Raw genomic sequence first — 21501 nt, 5'->3', positions numbered from 1 at the left:
CAGGAAGCCTGTTTGAAAGTAAATCACCTTCAGTGCAAATCTGAGCATGAGGCCACAGCTTTGCCTGTGCGGAATGGAGAATTTCTGCTCTAGACAATGCCACCCACCAGAGGGGCAGTGTCCCGAAATCAGCAGCGTTCTGCTGCATTACTGAAAGAAGGCTTCCTCACCCTGTGATCAACTTCTGCCGCGCCTGCAAGTAAAACCAGGCCGGTTCTGCACCGAGCGTGTGGGGGTCATTGGGATCAGTTACCAGGCGACAGCTTGGCACATGTCTCCCTCATCTGGACACGAGTGGGAAAGCAAGGTTAAGTCAGTACATGGGTCAATACAGACTGCTGAGGGGAGGGAAAGGGGGGGGGGGGGGGATCAGAATAAAGGGATTTTGTGGTGCGCGTGTGTGTGTGTGTGCGCGCGCGTGTCTCTGTGTGTGTGTCGCTCCAGGAAGGTCGAGGTTTTTAAATGAGGCGTTTAAATGAGCGCCGAGCCTCGCCGAGCCTCGCAGGCTGGGGCGACGCTCGGCGCGCGGGATCCATATGCGTGATTTCATTCGGCACATGGATCGCGAGCACGCAGACGAGGGCTCTATCAATCCGAGAGTGCATTTTATCTGACGCGCGATGCATTATTTAGTTACTATTCCATCTAGAGGGCTGATACGGTCACACCCCTCTCCGGAGAACTCAAATGGGACTCCTTTGCTATGATACCACCACCCCCCCCACCCCCATCAGCAGCAGCAGCAGGGAACGGCGTTGTGCCAATTTCCTTAAACGTTGATTTATTTATTTATTCCCCCCCCCCCAAACACATATACACACACGCGCGCAATCACGCAGATCTGACAGCACGGGCCTAACCCACACATCCGTCCATCAATCCACGCTCCACGGCCAGTCTTCCCTGACATCACACACATACACGCGCAGGCAGACGCACGCACACATGTGAACGATCCACTCCTCGCGCCTGCAGGCCGGAGGCAGCCTTGAAACCGTTTCACCGTGGCCGAACTTTCACATGACGGTGAGATGTTGGGGGGGGGGATGAAATAGACCCGCAGTTTATGACCCGCCGCCCGGCCCTCCTCCCGTCAAAAAAGAGAGCATGCCACACGTTTTTTTTAAGGAGCAACGCCGAGCGCGCATGGAGGCATATGCACAAATCAGATATATTGCACTTCAACTCACCTTGAGCGGCCGTTCCTCTGGTGCTGAATACACTTGCTATCAGAGTGGCCACATACCAAATCATAGTACTATTGCCGACCAGCTTCTACCACGCAAAGTGCCCCGTTCAACCAATCTCTCATATTCGACCTTGCGCCTCCGCGATCTCTTTAGCGAAAGCCCCGTCTCATATCCTGGTTTCTCTCCTCGTGTCGTCTCCCTTCATCCCTTCCCTCCCCCGTGCTTCCATCCGCATCCTCTCCCGAACAGACAGAGCACCTGCACCGCCGCGTTCGTAGTAGACGGAGCCGTTTTTACGAGCGCATAGTGAAACCAAGTGTGAGAATGCAGCCACAGGTCCGCCTCTGCCGCCATCCGATTGGCTGTCGATCGGGGCTTTGGGGCGTGTATTGGTTCTCTGTACGGCCCCGCACCCGAATGACAGCAGCGAGCGGCCGTGCGCCGATTCAAGGTGAGTTGGAGCGTGCCATAGTAGTGGAACCGCAGTATCATGCGCATTGACAGGGGGTGGGGGTGGGGGGAAGAGAGAGACGTGTCCATATCTTTAAATACATCCCCGAAACTGCCGCCCATCGTTCATTCATCCGCCCCGCACCCTCCACGCAGCTTCTGCGGGGCCGGGGTCCGCCGTCGTCTCGGCGGACATGACTCATGTGTCGCCCCCGGCGGTTCGTCATGTCGGTGTCACCGACATTATACTCATTATTGCCCTCCGGTGCCGCGTCCGGCTCTATGTAATGGGTGTGGCAACAGAAATAATACACTTCGAATGATTGTTGCGCGCGCCCGTGCGCGTCTGTGTGTGTGCGTTTTCCTCGATGGCTGCGAGGATGCAGCCTCATCATCGCACTGCCCACTGCGCACACATGGTTCCCACTGATAAGGCTGTCTCAGCTCCACTCCGTTTATTGGGGGGGGGGGGGGGGATTTTTCTTATTTATTTATTTATTTTGTATGCACGCATGCACGCACGATGCAGTCAGCAATCACCAATATCTGCCTTTCCCCCCCTTCCTCCTGAATCTGACCAGAGGGGGAATACGCAACTCAGCCGGGGTGATCGAAGAATTCAGCTCGGGACCATTTTAGGTTTTTTTTTTTAAAAAAAAAATAAATCTTTTTGTCACATTTTGTGCCTGCATTTATGTCTGTCTGTCTGTCTCCTCCCTCCCTTCTGGCACTTTTTTTGGTGGTGGGGTGGGGTGGGGGGGCTGTCATGTCTGGAATCAAAGGCTGACTAGAAGCGCAAAACATTCTCCATTTTATTTCCTGCAGTCTCCTCGGGTCCGACAGCAAAAGGGGGAGAGCCTGATAACGTCTCCACAACACGTTTGAACGCTTCCATCGCTATTTCATTTATTTATTTTTTGCAATTAGATCAGCCTTCGATATATGGAATTGGATTCCCTCATGCCGCACTCTCTTATCTGCCTGCTCCGAACCATTTGTCTGCGTTCTCAAATTGAGGAACCCGCGCCGCCGCTGCTGCGCGTTTTCAACGCAGGTGATGCGGATGAACGCAACTTTGCCAGAACAGAAGCAACACTGACATGCAGTCAAGTTTTCTGAGATGCAGTCATTCATTGAAAATGGGTATTTTGCTGCTGATGCTGCTGTCGCTATCGGCGTGATGGTGGAAGCACTAACATATGGCACTGGTTCAAACCCGTCAAACCACCCTCTGACCTCGTTCTTGCGCATATGTTTTAGCTGTATTGGCAGCATCCCCATTTTCCGTATGCTTAAGTATCAGTGATTGAATGCAAATAAAGGAGGCTGATAAGATAATAGAAAGAACAAAGCATTTTTACCGATCTTTCCATCAGTTCTGAAATTAAGGAAAGGGTTTAGGACTACAAATCAGGTTAAAATCACCTCACAGACATCTGTCACTCCCCTAAAAATAACCGTGATCCTTGAAACTGAAACAAAAATGACCCCAAACACATTGGAAAACCAAAGCATTTGCTCAATAGGGGCAATTCTAAGCTCCGCCCACTAAGTAGTTTGATTATATTTTTAAGTTTTATTTACTGCTGTGGAGAAAAGTTGATTTTAATTTGATTTGGGTCTTTGATAGCTCACCTGATGGTTTAATAAAGATAGGCTTTGATGAAAATAGAACTAGAAATAGTTCATACTACTTGATGATCAGATCCCAGTCAACTATCAAGATCGAATGACCAGAAAAAGATTGTTTTTCTGAAGGTTTTCTCAAGCTTTAATGGAATTTTGCTCTGATATTGACCAACTTAGTCATCTTAAGCAATGGGACATGAGGAAAGCTCCATAAAACATATTAAACGTCTTGTATTGATGTTTCAGTGTGACGTGTACGAAGAGAGTTCTGACCAACACAATCATGAGAAACCTCCTCTCACTGCCCCCTGCTGGTGACCCCTAATTGTACATTATGCAGTAATCATGTTGTCCTGCTGTTTAACATTTATAAAGTCCCACAAGTTTTATAAAATAAATCAAAATTCAATAGTAACAAAGGAAGCAAGATTGAAATGACAGAAATAAATCATCTACATTTTATATTTTTAATTTATATAAGCTTTCAGAGAACAAATTGGAGGGGAGCCAAAATCAGTCTTTGGTCTGGTCAAGCGTCTGACACAGCATGGTATTTTTCCATGACTGTCCGGAACCTTGAGAAGCCACTGTTGCTTACGAGGTGTTCCCATTTGAAAAAAAAAATGATTTCACTGACAGCTCCCTCGTCCCACAGAATATCGAGGAACATCCGCACGAGATCTGCAACAGAACAAAGCCAATTTTAGCAGTTGTGAGTTCTCTAAATTTTCTGCATGTTTACTGTTCTGTGGCTGTTGGCGCCCCCTACAGGTAAAGAAATGAAAGAAAAACACTTTGTGGATGCTCCATGGTGGCTTCCCCAGTTTCATTAGTTTACATGATGTATTTAGAGATTCAACCTTTTTCCCCCTATTTCGACCAGGTTTTTATCACTCTGCTCAATTTTGTGCATATAATAGAAAACACTTGCAAAATTTCTTGTTCATACCTTGACATCGCTGAGTGGAAGACACTTCTGTAGTTCATCTGAAGATGGTGTCAGAAGTGCTGGACATGGGGCTTTCTCCTGATATGAAAGACTCATATTTCCATCATGCTACACAGCAGTTGTAATTGTAGAGCTAACTCTAGTTATTTACCTCGGCTGCATTTTTCTGATGGTCTCCTCCAGCTGCTTTCAGGAGAGGGTTTCCTTAAGTTGCTCTCAGGAGCTTCTCTCCTCCCGCTCCTCTCAGGAGTTTCTCTCCTCCCGCTCCTCTCAGGAGCTTCTCTCATCCAGCTCCTCTCAGGAGCTTCTCTCATCCCGCTCCTCTCAGGAGTTTCTCTCCTCCTGCTCCTCTCAGGAGCTTCTCTCATCCTGCTCCTCTCAGGAGCTTCTCTCATCCCGCTCCTCTCAGGAGCTTCTCTCATCCAGCTCCTCTCAGGAGTTTCTCTCCTCCTGCTCCTCTCAGGAGCTTCTCTCATCCAGCTCCTCTCAGGAGCTTCTCTCATCCAGCTCCTCTCAGGAGCTTCTCTCATCCAGCTCCTCTCAGGAGTTTCTCTCCTTCCACTGCTCTCAGGAGCTTCTCTCCTTTCACTGCTTTCAGGAGCATCTCTCCTTCCACTGCTCTCAGGAGCTTCTTTCTTCCAGTTCCTCTCAGGACCTTCTCTCCTCCAGCTCCTCTCAGGATCTTCTCTCATCCCGCTCCTCTCAGGAGCTTCTCTCATCCAGCTCCTCTCAGGAGCTTCTCTCATCCCGCTCCTCTCAGGGGCTTCTCTCATCCAGCTCCTCTCAGGAGCTTCTCTCATCCCGCTCCTCTCAGGAGCTTCTCTCATCCAGCTCCTCTCAGGACCTTCTCTCCTCCCGCTCCTCTCAGGACCTTCTCTCCTCCCGCTCCTCTCAGGAGCTTCTCTCCTCACGCTCCTCTCAGGAGCTTCTCTCCTCCAGCAATTCTCAGGAGCTTCTCTCATCCCGCTCCTCTCAGGACCTCCTCTCCTCCAGCAATTCTCAGGAGCTTCTCTCATCCCGCTCCTCTCAGGACCTCCTCTCATCCAGCTCCTCTCAGGAGCTTCTCTCATCCAGCTCCTCTCAGGAGCTTCTCTCCTTCCACTGCTCTCAGGAGCTTCTTTCTTATATTTCCTCTCAGGAACACCTGTCCTTCCACTGCTCTCAGGAGCTTCTTTCTTCCAGTTCCTCTCAGGAGCTTCTCTCATCAGGCTCCTCTCAGGAGCTTTTCTCCTCCAGCAATTCTCAGGAGCTTCTCTCCTCCCGCTCCTCTCAGGAGTTTCTCTCCTCCCGCTCCTCTCAGGAGTTTCTCTCCTCCCGCTCCTCTCAGGAGTTTCTCTCCTCCCGCTCCTCTCAGGAGCTTCTCTCATCCCGCTACTCTCAGGAGTTTCTCTCCTCCTGCTCCTCTCAGGAGCTTCTCTCATCCTGCTCCTCTCAGGAGCTTCTCTCATCCTGCTCCTCTCAGGAGCTTCTCTCATCCTGCTCCTCTCAGGAGCTTCTCTCATCCCGCTCCTCTCAGGAGTTTCTCTCCTCCTGCTCCTCTCAGGAGCTTCTCTCATCCAGCTCCTCTCAGGAGTTTCTCTCCTCCCGCTCCTCTCAGGAACTTCTCTCATCCTGCTCCTCTCGGGAGCTTCTCTCATCCCGCTCCTCTCAGGAGCTTCTCTCATCCCGCTCCTCTCAGGAGTTTCTCTCCTCCTGCTCCTCTCAGGAGTTTCTCTCATCCAGCTCCTCTCAGGAGCTTCTCTCATCCAGCTCCTCTCAGGAGCTGCTCTCATCCAGCTCCTCTCAGGAGCTTCTCTCCTTTCACTGCTTTCAGGAGCATCTCTCCTTCCACTGCACTCAGGAGCTTCTTTCTTCCAGTTCCTCTCAGGAGCTTCTCTCCTCCAGCTCCTCTCAGGAGCTTCTCTCATCCCGCTCCTCTCAGGAGCTTCTCTCATCAGGCTCCTCTCAGGAGCTTCTCTCATCCAGCTCCTCTCAGGAGCTTCTCTCATCAGGCTCCTCTCAGGAGCTTTTCTCCTCCAGCAATTCTCAGGAGCTTCTCTCCTCACGCTCCTCTCAGGAGCTTCTCTCCTCATGCTCCTCTCAGGAGCTTCTCTCATCCCGCTCCTCTCAGGAGCTTCTCTTCTCCCACTCCTCTCAGGAGCTTCTCTCCTCCAGCAATTCTCAGGAGCTTCTCTCATCCCGCTCCTCTCAGGACCTCCTCTCATCCAGCTCCTCTCAGGAGCTTCTCTTCTCCCACTCCTCTCAGGAGCATCTCTACTTCCACTCCCCACAGGAGCTTCTCTCTTCCCGCTTCTCTCAGGAGCATCTCTACTTCCACTCCCCACAGGAGCTTCTTTCTTCCAGTTCCTCTCAGGAGCACCTGTCCTCCCACTGCTCTCTTGAGCATCTCTCCTTCCACTGCTCTCAGGAGCTTCTTTCTTCCAGTTCCTCTCAGGAGCACCTGTCCTCCCACTGCTCTCCGGAGCTTCTCTCCTTTCACTGCTTTCAGGAGCATCTCTCCTTCCACTGCTTTCAGGAGCTTCTCTTCTCCCGCTCCTCTCAGGAGCATCTCTACTTCCACTCCCCACAGGAGCTTCTCTCCTCCCGCTTCTCTTAGGAGCTTCTCTTCTCCCGCTCCTCTCAGGAGCATCTCTACTTCCACTCCCCACAGGAGCTTCTCTCTTCCCGCTTCTCTCAGGAGCTTCTCTTCTCCCACTCCTCTCAGGACCATCCTTCCTTAAGGTGCTATCCGGAGTGTCTCTCCTCCACCTGTCCTCAGGTGCCAGCCTGTGACCATCTCGTCTACCTTTTCTCTGATCGTGAATCAGCTCTTTCACAGTGGTAGTATACAGCGCTGCCCTTTTTTGGACTGCATAGAATGTTCTCGGACCATCTTCTGGTCTTCGAGGTATCCAGTTGTTCTGGAGATTGTAAAAGGAAATAAGGGAAATAGCCGTTCAATTCAACAAAATGTTTTCATATTCAGAAGGTGAAAACCCAAACCTGGCCAGTATTTTTAGCATGAGATGCACTTCCCCCCTTAACCCCACTAAAGTCCTCTATTTTAGATGTATTATATTAAACAATATTCACCATCTTGAGTTGCACCAAATCCTGAAGCAGGAAGTTGACCCTAGAAGAGACCTGGCCCTCTTTCATCATTTCAATGATATAGTTAAAGTACCGATCCATCTGTGGCTAAAAGGGGACATGCGGATAGAGAACTGGTAAGTCTTTTTAGCAACTCACTGCTTCAAACAATCTTTCCAAAAGTTTCAAAAGTATAAGAATCAAGAATAAATACAGTTGTTGACCTCTGTACTGACCTTGGCCTCCTCTGTGTCCAGTCGTTTTCCACAGGTGGACAGCAGCTTGCAGAGGCATTCAACTGAGTCCTCGTGACAATTATTGAGGAGTTTCTCAAGGCATTCGTGCATGATGGGTTCATTCAGTATTTCTAGTTTGAAGAGTTCTCCAATAAATCTTTTAAGACCGAGCGAACGGCGGCGAGCCTTGGTTTCCATGGCTCGATGCTCGTCGTCCTGCAAGGACAGATCACGTCTGAATTCATAAACTTCCGCGGAGGTCGGGACAGCCAACATAGTTGTAAAACATTCCAGAAATGGAAAATTTGTAGTATTTGTCAGCAGCAAACTTTCATTTTTAGTGTCAGCGACAGTCACACTTACATTTTGGGGAGCGCCAAGCTTCTTTTGTCCATTAATTAGAGCTTCATCATCATTTCTGTCTTTTAGCAACTCCTGCTGGCAACGTTGAAGCAGAAGATTTGCGAAATTCTGTGATGTGTCACCACTTTCAGGGCCCATGTTTCTCTGAGGAGCACGGGAAAAACATTTCTTTTCACATCAAATCAAGACCTGTGTTGTATCATAACCCCCCCCCCCCCTCCTGCTCCAAGGTAGCTTGGAGTGTCACCAGTCCCCCCGCACCTCTGTTAAAGAATAGAGATATATAGTTGTGTCTGGTAACTGTTTTGAGCGCATCCATGATGGATGCGATGAACTTACCCCCATCAACTCTCTGCACATATTGGCGTAGGTGGCACAGGAGGCTGGCTCTGACATCGCCTGTTCCACGATCAGATCAATGGCACCATTGAGCTTCTCTTTGGTGTTTATGTTCAGGTGTTTCACCTGTTCCATCAAGCTACGAGACCTCTCAGGAGTGATCTTGGTTAAGACGCTTTGAGGGTTCCCAAGCATCTCCTTGGTCAATTCCGCAAAGATTGCGCGTCCATGATCGCTGGTACATTCGCTCCATTGTAGTTGATGGAGCATTTTATCGTTTTTTTCAATATTTTCTAGAAACTGAAACCAGACACAGGAATGGATATGTGTTTACAGTGAAATGACAAAATTAGTCTATTGCTATGGATGGATTTTAATGACATTTTGACGGCCCAAGGAACAGCTGATTAGATTTTGGTGAATTCTGGAGGGACTTGGACCTTCAATTATCCAAAGATCATAGGCCAACATGAAAGCAAAGGTGCTTTTGATAATAAAACCACCGACTACAGTGAATGTACTATACTGACGGGGTAAGTTACAGTATGAGGAAATGGCCGACTTGGCAGAGGTGTGCACTCTTTGAGTGCTAGTTTTTTAAATTATTACCAGCAGTATTGGTAGAATTAGGACCCAAGCACTGTCCTCGCTGTGAGGGCTGTTGTTTGCTAGTGTTTATTCTGCTTAGTTGGGTAAAAATGGTTTTGCCGGGGCCTAATCGTGCTCGAAAATCTGAAATTTTGCAGACCTCAGATCTGGCATTTTTAAAAATGTTTTGGTAAAGGAAATGGGCATGCAGAAATGGCTTCCAGAAATGTCCTCACTTTGCTAGTAGAATGCAATTTTTGGTGCTCAAAAAGTGTCAACCCACACACACACACACACACAAACACACTGGATAAACATAGGCCAAGCGCCATCTTCATACAGGTGGCGCCATTTTTGCCCCACCTGCTTGATGGTTCTCGGAGAAGCCCCGAGGTAAAGTTTCACCTACACGCATGACATTTGGTGGGGTTGTGGGGCCAAAATTAAAATGTGAAACTCTAAAACCCCCCACAAAGTTTCAGAGGACCTGATTGCGTTGGCGCTGGAGAATTTAAACAGGAAGGACATGCGTTGTCAAATTGAGGTCATACGTCACATATGCAAATTGACAAATATACAAAATATACCTTTGCTGGTACAGCGCCGCCTGCTGGTTATGTGAGCATTAAACTTAGCAAAATAATGCAAAAAGTAATGAAGGGCTTTTAATGAAATTTCCAGGATAAGGGTAATGGGTAAGATAAAGTTATTTGTTATGTTCTGGGGAGTGAATGTGCAATCTCTAGCTATATATGTACTTTTTTCTCACTTAAGGGTAACGGAAAATTAACAATGTCCTAAAAGAAGCAAATGTCATTCACAATTTTGCTTTTGCGCAAAAGTAATGTGGCACTTTCTAGAGACTGAGAACTGCTCACGGTTTGTCTTGGTCTGTTGGTCCCGTTTTCTTTCATCATTGTGGCTGTCTGGAATGTGCTGGAAGTCTAATCCAAGTTTCTCTACAAGTGAAGTGAGTTTGGTTGAATCTATAAGGAACTATATCTATCAGATGTATCAGATGTATTAAATATGTTGAATTATTTAGCCTTGGTATAAAGCATTGGTCCTTTGATGTGAGTGCCTATGATCTCTGCTCTTCATCTGTTCACATTTTAATATTGCGACATTTAAGACTATTGTTTCGGCCATGTTGGGAGTTGAGCCTCCTGTCTGTACATGTCTGCCTGTGTGAATGTGTAAGCAACTATGTTTTTATGTATATTTGTATGCATATAGGTGGGGTTGAGAAGGCTTGGGTTTATTTTCTTTGTTTCTACCTGCTGTGAGTCACTTTGTGACTAAACTATGAAAATGGCCATTAAAATATTTTTTCAAATCAATCACGATGAGCTTGTGTGGTGTGAATGAGCAGTTATGATTTCTGTAAGAAAATATCTTGCAATGGAATGAGCCTGAAAGAACTGAAATGTGACCATAAGCATACATAATTCTCATTAATCTATCTACGTGAAGACTTTCAAACAAAACACATTCTCCAGCCCCTCCCTCCCGCCTTTACCATCCTGACTAAAGCCCTAAACCTTAAACATTCAGTTCAACTTCAGCCATGTCTGAACCCTCATGTCTCAACAGCCCTCTGAAGTTGCAAAGACGAGCCAAAAGGTCCTCACTTCCAGAAATGTCCTCACTTTGCCTGCAGAATACAATTTCTGGCACTCAAAAAGTAGCAAGAACACACACACACACACACACACACACACACACACACACACACACTCATACACACTTGATTTACGGAGGGATCCCCAGGCGTTCCCAGGCCAGTCGAGAGACATAGTCTCTCCAACGTGTCCTGGGTCTCCCCGGGGGTCTCCTACCGGAGGGACATGCCCTGAACACCTCACCAGGGAGGCGTCCAGGGGGCATCCTGACTAGATGCCCAAGCCACCCCATCTGGCTCCTCTCAACGCGGAGGAGCAGCGACTCTAGTCCGAGCTCCTCCCGGATGGCAGAGCTTCTCACCCTATCTCTAAGGGAGAGCCCAGCCACCCTACGGAGGAAGCTCATTTCAGCCGCTTGTACCCGTGATCTTGTTCTTTCGGTCATTACCCAAAGCTCATGACTATAGGTGAGGGTAGGAACGAAGATCGACCGGTAAATCGAGAGCTTCGCCTTTCGGCTCAGCTCTCTCTTCACCACAACGGACCGGTGCAGAGTCCGCATTACTGTGGACGCCGCACCGATCCGCCTGTCGATCTCCCGCTCCATTCTTCCCCCACTCGTGAACAAGACCCCGAGGTACTTAAACTCCTCCACTTGGGGCAGGATCTCCTCCTTTACCCGGAGAAGGCACTCCACCTTTTTCCGGTCGAGAACCATGGCCTCGGATTTGGAGGTGCTGATTCTCATCCCAGCCGCTTCACATGCGGCGGCGAACCGATCCAGTGATAGTTGGAGGTCACGGGCCGATGAAGCCGACAGGACCACATCATCCGCAAAAAGCAGAGACGCGATCCTGAGGTCACCAAACCGGATCCCCTCAACACCATGACTGCACCTAGAAATTCTGTCCATAAAAATTATGAACAGAATCGGTGACAAAGGGCAGCCCTGGCGGAGGCCAACCCGAACCGGAAACGAGTTCGACTTACTGCCAGCAATTCGGACCAAACTCTGGCACCGATCGTACAGGGAGCGGACAGCCCGTATCAGCGGGCCCGACACCCCATACTCTCGGAGGACCCCCCACAGGACCCCCCGAGGGACACGGTCGAATGCCTTCTCCAAGTCCACAAAACACATGTGGACTGGTTGGGCAAACTCCCATGCACCCTCGGAGACCCTGCTGAGGGTGTAGAGCTGGTCCACTGTTCCACGCCCAGGACGAAAACCACATTGCTCCTCCTGAATCCGAGGTTCGACTATCCGGCGGACCCTCCTCTCCAGTACCCCTGAATAGACCTTACCAGGGAGGCTGAGGAGTGTGATCCCCCTATAGTTGGAACACACCCTCCGGTCCCCCTTCTTAAAAAGAGGGACTACCACCCCGGTCTGCCAATCCAGCGGCACTGCCCCCGATGTCCACGCGATGTTGCAGAGTCGAGTCAACCACGACAGCCCTACAACATCCAGAGCCTTAAGGGACTCTGGGCGGATCTCATCCACCCCCGGGGCCTTGCCACCGAGGAGTTTTTTAACTACCTCGGCAACTTCAGCCCCGGAGATACGAGAGCCCATCTCCAGGTCCCCAGGCCCTACTTCCTCACTGGAAGGCGTGTTGGTGGGATTGAGGAGGTCCTCGAAGTATTCCTTCCACCGATCCACAACATCCCGAGTTGAGGTCAGCAGCACACCATCACCACTATACACAGTGTTGACAGTGCACTGCTTCCCCCTTCTCAGACGCCGGATGGTGGTCCAGAACCTTTTCGAGGCCGTCCGAAAGTCGTTCTCCATGGCCTCACCGAACTCTTCCCATGTCCGAGTCTTTGCCTCGGCAACCGCCGTAGCTGCACTCCGCTTGGCACGCCGGTACCCATCTGCTGCCTCAGGAGTCCCACAGGCCAGTAAGGCCCGATACGACTCCTTCTTCAGCTTGACGGCATCCCTCACCGCTGGTGTCCACCAGCGGGTTCGGGATTGCCGCCACGACAGGCACCAACCACCTTGCGGCCACAGCACCGGTCAGCTGCCTCAACAATGGAGGCACGGAACACGGTCCACTCGGACTCAATGTCCCCCGCCTCCCCCGGGACATGGTCAAAGCTCTCCCGGAGGCGTGAGTTGAAGCTCCTTCTGACAGGGGACTCTGCCAGGCGTTCCCAGCAGACCCTCACAACACGTTTGGGCCTGCCAGGTCTGTCCGACATCCTACCCCACCATCGGAGCCAACTCACCACCAGGTGGTGATCAGTTGACAGCTCCGCCCCTCTCTTCACCCGAGTGTCCAGAACACGCAAATCCGATGACACAACCACAAAGTCGATCATCGATCTGCGGCCTAAGGCGTCCCGGTGCCAAGTGCACATGTGGACGCCTTTATGTCTGAACAAGGTGTTCGTTATGGACAATCTGAGACGAGCACAGAAGTCCAATAACAAAACACCACTCGGGTTCAGATCAGGGGGGCCGTTCTTCCCAATCACACCTCTCCAGGTCACACTGTCATTGCCAACGTGAGCATTGAAGTCACCCAGGAGGACGAGGGAGCCCCCAGAAGGGGCACTCTCCAGCACTCCCTCTAAGGACTCCAAAAAGGGTGGATACGCTGAACTGCTGTTTGGACCATAGGCACAAACAACAGTCAGGATCCGTCCCCCCACCCGAAGGCGAAGGGAGGCTACCCTCTCATCCACCGGGGTAAACTCCAATACACAGGCACTGAGCTGGGGAGCAACCAGAATTGCCACCCCTGCTCGTCGCCTCTCACCATCGGCAACTCCAGAGTGGTAGAGAGTCCAACCCCTCTCAAGAAGACTGGTTCCAGAGCCCTTGCCGTGCGTCGAGGTGAGGCCAACTATATCTAGTCGGAACTTCTCAACCTCGCGCACCAACTCAGGCTCCTTTCCCACCAGAGAGGTGACATTCCATGTCCCTAGAGCCAGTTTGTGCAGCCGGGAATCAGACCGCCAAGGTCCCTGCCTCCGGCTGCTACCCAAAACACAATGCACCCGACCCCCTTGGCCCCTCCTGCAGGTGGTGAGCCCACGGGAAGGGGGTCCCATGTTGCCTCTTCGGGCTGCGCCCGGCCGGACTCCATGGGCAGAGGTCCGGCCACCAGGCGCTCGCCAACGTGCCCCACCCCCAGGCCTGGCTCCAGGAGGGGGCCCCGGTGACCCGCATCCGGGCAAGGGAAACTTGGCACCAATGTTGTTCAGCATCATTAGGGGGTCCTGGGCTACGCTTTGTAATTGCACATTATGCAGTAATCATGTTGTCCTGCTGTTTAATATTTATAAAGTCCCACAAGTTTTATAAAATGAATCAAAATTCAATAGTAACAAAGGAAGCAAGATTGAAATGACAGAAATAAATGATCTACATTTTATATTTTTAGTTTATATAAGCTTTCAGAGAACAAATTGGAGGGGAGCCAAAATCAGTCTTTGGTCTGGTCAAGCGTCTGACACAGCATGGTATTTTTCCATGACTGTCCGGAACCTTGAGAAGCCACTGTTGCTTACGAGGTGTTCCCATTTGAAAAAAAAAATGATTTCACTGACAGCTCCCTCGTCCCACAGAATATCGAGGAACATCCGCACGAGATCTGCAACAGAACAAAGCCAATTTTAGCAGTTGTGAGTTCTCTAAATTTTCTGCATGTTTACTGTTCTGTGGCTGTTGGCGCCCCCTACAGGTAAAGAAATGAAAGAAAAACACTTTGTGGATGCTCCATGGTGGCTTCCCCAGTTTCATTAGTTTACATGATGTATTTAGAGATTCAACCTTTTTCCCCCTATTTCGACCAGGTTTTTATCACTCTGCTCAATTTTGTGCATATAATAGAAAACACTTGCAAAATTTCTTGTTCATACCTTGACATCGCTGAGTGGAAGACACTTCTGTAGTTCATCTGAAGATGGTGTCAGAAGTGCTGGACATGGGGCTTTCTCCTGATATGAAAGACTCATATTTCCATCATGCTACACAGCAGTTGTAATTGTAGAGCTAACTCTAGTTATTTACCTCGGCTGCATTTTTCTGATGGTCTCCTCCAGCTGCTTTCAGGAGAGGGTTTCCTTAAGTTGCTCTCAGGAGCTTCTCTCCTCCCGCTCCTCTCAGGAGCTTCTCTCATCCAGCTTCTCTCAGGAGCTGCTCTCATCCAGCTCCTCTCAGGAGCTGCTCTCATCCAGCTCCTCTCAGGAGTTTCTCTCCTCACGCTCCTCTCAGGAGCTTCTCTCATCCAGCTCCTCTCAGGAGTTTCTCTCCTTCCACTGCTCTCAGGAGCTTCTCTCCTTTCACTGCTTTCAGGAGCATCTCTTCTTCCACTGCTCTCAGGAGCTTCTTTCTTCCAGTTCCTCTCAGGAGCTTCTCTCATCCAGCTCCTCTCAGGAGCTTCTCTCATCCAGCTCCTCTCAGGAGTTTCTCTCCTTCCACTGCTCTCAGGAGCTTCTCTCCTTTCACTGCTTTCAGGAGCATCTCTTCTTCCACTGCTCTCAGGAGCTTCTCTCATCCAGCTCCTCTCAGGAGCTTCTCTCCTTTCACTGCTTTCAGGAGCATCTCTCCTTCCACTGCACTCAGGAGCTTCTTTCTTCCATTTCCTCTCAGGAGCACCTGTCCTTCCACTGCTCTCAGGAGCTTCTCTCATCCAGCTCCTCTCAGGAGCTTCTCTCCTTTCACTGCTTTCAGGAGCATCTCTCCTTCCACTGCACTCAGGAGCTTCTTTCTTCCAGCTCCTCTCAGGAGCTTCTCTCCTTCCACTGCTCTCAGGAGCTTCTTTCTTCCATTTCCTCTCAGGAGCACCTGTCCTTCCACTGATCTCAGGAGCTTCTTTCTTCCAGTTCCTCTCAGGAGCTTCTCTCATCCAGCTCCTCTCAGGAGCTTCTCTCATCAGGCTCCTCTCAGGAGCTTCTCTCCTCCAGCAATTCTCAGGAGCTTCTCTCCTCCCGCTCCTCTCAGGAGCTTCTCTCCTCATGCTCCTCTCAGGAGCTTCTCTCATCCCGCTCCTCTCAGGAGCTTCTCTTCTCCCACTCCTCTCAGGAGCTTCTCTCCTCCAGCAATTCTCAGGAGCTTCTCTCATCCCGCTCCTCTCAGGAGCTCCTCTCATCCAGCTCCTCTCAGGAGCTTCTCTCATCCAGCTCCTCTCAGGAGCTTCTCTCCTCCAGCAATTCTCAGGAGCTTCTCTCATCCCGCTCCTCTCAGGACCTCCTCTCATCCAGCTCCTCTCAGGAGCTTCTCTCATCCAGCTCCTCTCAGGAGCTTCTCTTCTCCCACTCCTCTCAGGAGCATCTCTACTTCCACTCCCCACAGGAGCTTCTCTCTTCCCGCTTCTCTCAGGAGCATCTCTACTTCCACTGCTCTCAGGAGCTTCTTTCTTCCAGTTCCTCTCAGGAGCACCTGTCCTCCCACTGCTCTCTTGAGCATCTCTCCTTCCACTGCTCTCAGGAGCTTCTTTCTTCCAGTTCCTCTCAGGAGCACCTGTCCTCCCACTGCTCTCCGGAGCTTCTCTCCTTTCACTGCTTTCAGGAGCATCTCTCCTTCCACTGCTTTCAGGAGCTTCTCTTCTCCCGCTCCTCTCAGGAGCATCTCTACTTCCACTCCCCACAGGAGCTTCTCTCCTCCCGCTTCTCTTAGGAGCTTCTCTTCTCCCACTCCTCTCAGGAGCATCTCTACTTCCACTCCCCACAGGAGCTTCTCTCTTCCCGCTTCTCTCAGGAGCTTCTCTTCTCCCACTCCTCTCAGGACCATCCTTCCTTAAGGTGCTATCCGGAGTGTCTCTCCTCCACTTGTCCTCAGGTGCCAGCCTGTGACCATCTCGTCTACCTTTTCTCTGATCGTGAATCAGCTCTTTCACAGTGGTAGTATACAGCGCTGCCCTTTTTTGGACTGCATAGAATGTTCTCGGACCATCTTCTGGTCTTCGAGGTATCCAGTTGTTCTGGAGATTGTAAAAGGAAATAAGGGAAATAGCCGTTCAATTCAACAAAATGTTTTCATATTCAGAAGGTGAAAACCCAAACCTGGCCAGTATTTTTAGCATGAGATGCACTTCCCCCCTTAACCCCACTAAAGTCCTCTATTTTAGATGTATTATATTAAACAATATTCACCATCTTGAGTTGCACCAAATCCTGAAGCAGGAAGTTGACCCTAGAAGAGACCTGGCCCTCTTTCATCATTTCAATGATATAGTTAAAGTACCGATCCATCTGTGGCTAAAAGGGGACATGCGGATAGAGAACTGGTAAGTCTTTTTAGCAACTCACTGCTTCAAACAATCTTTCCAAAAGTTTCAAAAGTATAAGAATCAAGAATAAATACAGTTGTTGACCTCTGTACTGACCTTGGCCTCCTCTGTGTCCAGTCGTTTTCCACAGGTGGACAGCAGCTTGCAGAGGCATTCAACTGAGTCCTCGTGACAATTATTGAGGAGTTTCTCAAGGCATTCGTGCATGATGGGTTCATTCAGTATTTCTAGTTTGAAGAGTTCTCCAATAAATCTTTTAAGACCGAGCGAACGGCGGCGAGCCTTGGTTTCCATGGCTCGATGCTCGTCGTCCTGCAAGGACAGATCACGTCTGAATTCATAAACTTCCGCGGAGGTCGGGACAGCCAACATAGTTGTAAAACATTCCAGAAATGGAAAATTTGTAGTATTTGTCAGCAGCAAACTTTCATTTTTAGTGTCAGCGACAGTCACACTTACATTTTGGGGAGCGCCAAGCTTCTTTTGTCCATTAATTAGAGCTTCATCATCATTTCTGTCTTTCAGCAACTCCTGCTGGCAACGTTGAAGCAGAAGATTTGCGAAATTCTGTGATGTGTCACCACTTTCAGGGCCCATGTTTCTCTGAGGAGCACGGGAAAAACATTTCTTTTCACATCAAATCAAGACCTGTGTTGTATCATAACCCCCCCCCCCCCCTCCTGCTCCAAGGTAGCTTGGAGTGTCACCAGTCCCCCCGCACCTCTGTTAAAGAATAGAGATATATAGTTGTGTCTGGTAACTGTTTTGAGCGCATCCATGATGGATGCGATGAACTTACCCCCATCAACTCTCTGCACATATTGGCGTAGGTGGCACAGGAGGCTGGCTCTGACATCGCCTGTTCCACGATCAGATCAATGGCACCATTGAGCTTCTCTTTGTTGTTTATGTTCAGGTGTTTCACCTGTTCCATCAAGCTATGAGACCTCTCAGGAGTGATCTTGGTTAAGACGCTTTGAGGGTTCCCAAGCATCTCCTTGGTCAATTCCGCAAAGATTGCGCGTCCATGATCGCTGGTACATTCGCTCCATTGTAGTTGATGGAGCATTTTATCGTTTTTTTCAATATTTTCTAGAAACTGAAACCAGACACAGGAATGGATATGTGTTTACAGTGAAATGACAAAATTAGTCTATTGCTATGGATGGATTTTAATGACATTTTGACGGCCCAAGGAACAGCTGATTAGATTTTGGTGAATTCTGGAGGGACTTGGACCTTCAATTATCCAAAGATCATAGGCCAAGATGAAAGCAAAGGTGCTTTTGATAATAAAACCACCGACTACAGTGAATGTACTATACTGACGGGGTAAGTTACAGTATGAGGAAATGGCCGACTTGGCAGAGGTCTGCACTCTTTGAGTGCTAGTTTTTTAAATTATTACCAGCAGTATTGGTAGAATTAGGACCCAAGCACTGTCCTCGCTGTTGTTTGCTAGTGTTTATTCTGCTTAGTTGGGTAAAAATGGTTTTGCGGGGGCCTAATCGTGCTCGAAAATCTGAAATTTTGCAGACCTTAGATCTGGCATTTTTAAAAATGTTTTGGTAAAGGAAATGGGCATGCAGAAATGGCTTCCAGAAATGTCCTCACTTTGCTAGTAGAATGCAATTTTTGGTGCTCAAAAAGTGGCAACCCACAAACACACACACAAACACACTGGATAAACATAGGCCAAGCGCCATCTTCATACAGGTGGCGCCATTTTTGCCCCACCTGCTTGATGGTTCTCGGAGAAGCCCCGAGGTAAAGTTTCACCTACACGCATGACATTTGGTGGGGTTGTGGGGCCAAAATTAAAATGTGAAACTCTAAAACCCCCCACAAAGTTTCAGAGGGCCTGATTGCGTTGGCGCTGGAGAATTTAAACAGGAAGGACATGCGTTGTCAAATTGAGGTCATACGTCACATATGCAAATGGACAAATATACAAAATATACCTTTGCTGGTACAGCGCCGCCTGCTGGTTATGTGAGCATTAAACTTAGCAAAATAATGCAAAAAGTAATGAAGGGATTTTAATGAAATTTCCAGGATAAGGGTAATGGGTAAGATAAAGTTATTAGTTATGTTCTGGGGAGTGAATGTGCAATCTCTAGCTATATATGTACTTTTTTCTCACTTAAGGGTAACGGAAAATTAACAATGTCCTAAAAGAAGCAAATGTCATTCACAATTTTGCTTTGCGCAAAAGTAATGTGGCACTTTCTAGAGACTGAGAACTGCTCACGGTTTGTCTTGGTCTGTTGGTCCCGTTTTCTTTCATCATTGTGGCTGTCTGGAATGTGCTGGAAGTCTAATCCAAGTTTCTCTACAAGTGAAGTGAGTTTGGTTGAATCTATAAGGAACTATATCTATCAGATGTATCAGATGTATTAAATATGTTGAATTATTTAGCCTTGGTATAAAGCATTGGTCCTTTGATGTGAGTGCCTATGATCTCTGCTCTTCATCTGTTCACATTTTAATATTGCGACATTTAAGACTATTGTTTCGGCCATGTTGGGAGTTGAGCCTCCTGTCTGTACATGTCTGCCTGTGTGAATGTGTAAGCAACTATGTTTTTATGTATATTTGTATGCATATAGGTGGGGTTGAGAAGGCTTGGGTTTATTTTCTTTGTTTCTACCTGCTGTGAGTCACTTTGTGACTAAACTATGAAAATGGCCATTAAAATATTTTTTCAAATCAATCACGATGAGCTTGTGTGGTGTGGATGAGCAGCTATGATTTCTGTAAGAAAATATCTTGCAATGGAATGAGCCTGAAAGAACTGAAATGTGACCATAAGCATACATAATTCTCATTAATCTATCTACGTGAAGACTTTCAAACAAAACACATTCTCCAGCCCCTCCCTCCCGCCTTTACCATCCTGACTAAAGCCCTAAACCTTAAACATTCAGTTCAACTTCAGCCGTGTCTGAACCCTCATGTCTCAACAGCCCTCTGAAGTTGCAAAGATGAGCCAAAAGGTCCTCACTTCCAGAAATGTCCTCACTTTGCCTGCAGAATACAATTTCTGGCACTCAAAAAGTAGCAAGAACACACACACACACACACACACACACACACACTCATACACACTTGATTTACTTCATAATTGTCAGTAGTAGACAAAAGATGAATTCATTTAGCATCCCCATTTTCCGTATGCTTAAGTATCAGTGATTGAATGCAAATAAAGGAGGCTGAAAAGATAATAGAAAGAACAAAGCATTTTTACCGATCTTTCCATCAGTTCTGAAATTAAGGAAAGGGTTTAGGACTACAAATCAGGTTAAAATCACCTCACAGACATCTGTCACTCCCCTAAAAATAACCGTGATCCTTGAAACTGAAACAAAAATGACCCCAAACACATTGGAAAACCAAAGCATTTGCTCAATAGGGGCAATTCTAAGCTCCGCCCACTAAGTAGTTTGATTATATTTTTAAGTTTTATTTACTGCTGTGGAGAAAAGTTGATTTTAATTTGATTTGGGTCTTTGATAGCTCACCTGATGGTTCAATAAAGATAGGCTTTGATGAAAATAGAACTAGAAATAGTTCATACTACTTGATGATCAGATCCCAGTCAACTATCAAGATCGAATGACCAGAAAAAGATTGTTTTTCTGAAGGTTTTCTCAAGCTTTAATGGAATTTTGCTCTGATATTGACCAACTTAGTCATCTTAAGCAATGGGACATGAGGAAGCTCCATAAAACATATTAAACGTCTTGTATTGATGTTTCAGTGTGACGTGTACGAAGAGAGTTCTGACCAACACAATCATGAGAAACCTCATCTCACTGCCCCCTGCTGGTGACCCCTAATTGCACATTCCATCCATCCATCCATTCTCTACCGCTTATCCGGGGTCGGGTCGCGGGGGCAGCAGCCTAAGGAGAGAAGCCCAGACTTCCCTCTCCCCAGCTACCTCCTCTAGCTCATCCGGAGGGATCCCCAGGCGTTCCCAGGCCAGTCGAGAGACATAGTCTCTCCAACGTGTCCTGGGTCTCCCCGGGGGTCTCCTACCGGAGGGACATGCCCTGAACACCTCACCAGGGAGGCGTCCAGGGGGCATCCTGACTAGATGCCCAAGCCACCCCATCTGGCTCCTCTCAACGCGGAGGAGCAGCGACTCTAGTCCGAGCTCCTCCCGGATGGCAGAGCTTCTCACCCTATCTCTAAGGGAGAGCCCAGCCACCCTACGGAGGAAGCTCATTTCAGCCGCTTGTACCCGTGATCTTGTTCTTTCGGTCATTACCCAAAGCTCATGACTATAGGTGAGGGTAGGAACGAAGATCGACCGGTAAATCGAGAGCTTCGCCTTTCGGCTCAGCTCTCTCTTCACCACAACGGACCGGTGCAGAGTCCGCATTACTGTGGACGCCGCACCGATCCGCCTGTCGATCTCCCGCTCCATTCTTCCCCCACTCGTGAACAAGACCCCGAGGTACTTAAACTCCTCCACTTGGGGCAGGATCTCCTCCTTTACCCGGAGAAGGCACTCCACCTTTTTCCGGTCGAGAACCATGGCCTCGGATTTGGAGGTGCTGATTCTCATCCCAGCCGCTTCACATGCGGCGGCGAACCGATCCAGTGATAGTTGGAGGTCAAGGGGCCGAAGAAGCCGACAGGACCACATCATCCGCAAAAAGCAGAGACGCGATCCTGAGGTCACCAAACCGGATCCCCTCAACACCATGACTGCACCTAGAAATTCTGTCCATAAAAATTATGAACAGAATCGGTGACAAAGGGCAGCCCTGGCGGAGGCCAACCCGAACCGGAAACGAGTTCGACTTACTGCCA

General features: G+C 48.8%; 1 protein-coding gene and 2 long non-coding RNA genes across 7 annotated transcripts in view; all 3 read right to left on the bottom strand.

Moving 5' to 3' along the window:
- The window catches only part of igsf9ba (immunoglobulin superfamily, member 9Ba), a 33615-nt gene extending 32126 nt beyond the window's left edge, over positions 1 to 1489 (bottom strand). For 3 of the 5 annotated variants that reach the window (XM_029843880.1, XM_029843881.1, XM_029843883.1), the window contains exon 1: positions 1191 to 1489. In XM_029843880.1, coding sequence (XP_029699740.1) covers positions 1191 to 1254 — 64 coding nt within the window. In that variant the 5' untranslated portion in view covers positions 1255 to 1489. Of the gene's footprint in view, positions 1 to 170; positions 274 to 1190 lie in introns of those variants that run through there. The other 2 variants (XM_029843882.1, XM_029843884.1) reach the window with 2 other exon arrangements.
- A 2261-nt stretch (positions 1490 to 3750) lies between these two features.
- Positions 3751 to 4545, bottom strand: LOC115251589 (uncharacterized). Its single transcript, XR_003890129.1, has 3 exons — positions 4370 to 4545; positions 4219 to 4296; positions 3751 to 3950 (listed from the first exon to the last, which is right to left on the bottom strand). It is a non-coding gene; the product is annotated as an uncharacterized lncRNA (long non-coding RNA).
- A 9428-nt stretch (positions 4546 to 13973) lies between these two features.
- On the bottom strand, positions 13974 to 14604 carry LOC115251590 (uncharacterized). The gene is made up of 3 exons (XR_003890130.1): positions 14460 to 14604; positions 14309 to 14386; positions 13974 to 14040 (listed from the first exon to the last, which is right to left on the bottom strand). It is a non-coding gene; the product is annotated as an uncharacterized lncRNA (long non-coding RNA).
- Between the last annotated feature and the right edge of the window lie 6897 nt (positions 14605 to 21501).

Source organism: Takifugu rubripes, chromosome 11 (assembly GCF_901000725.2).
Source record: "Takifugu rubripes chromosome 11, fTakRub1.2, whole genome shotgun sequence".
In the NCBI taxonomy this organism is placed as follows: domain Eukaryota; kingdom Metazoa; phylum Chordata; class Actinopteri; order Tetraodontiformes; family Tetraodontidae; genus Takifugu; species Takifugu rubripes.
This window is presented reverse-complemented; position numbering and strand designations above follow the sequence as displayed.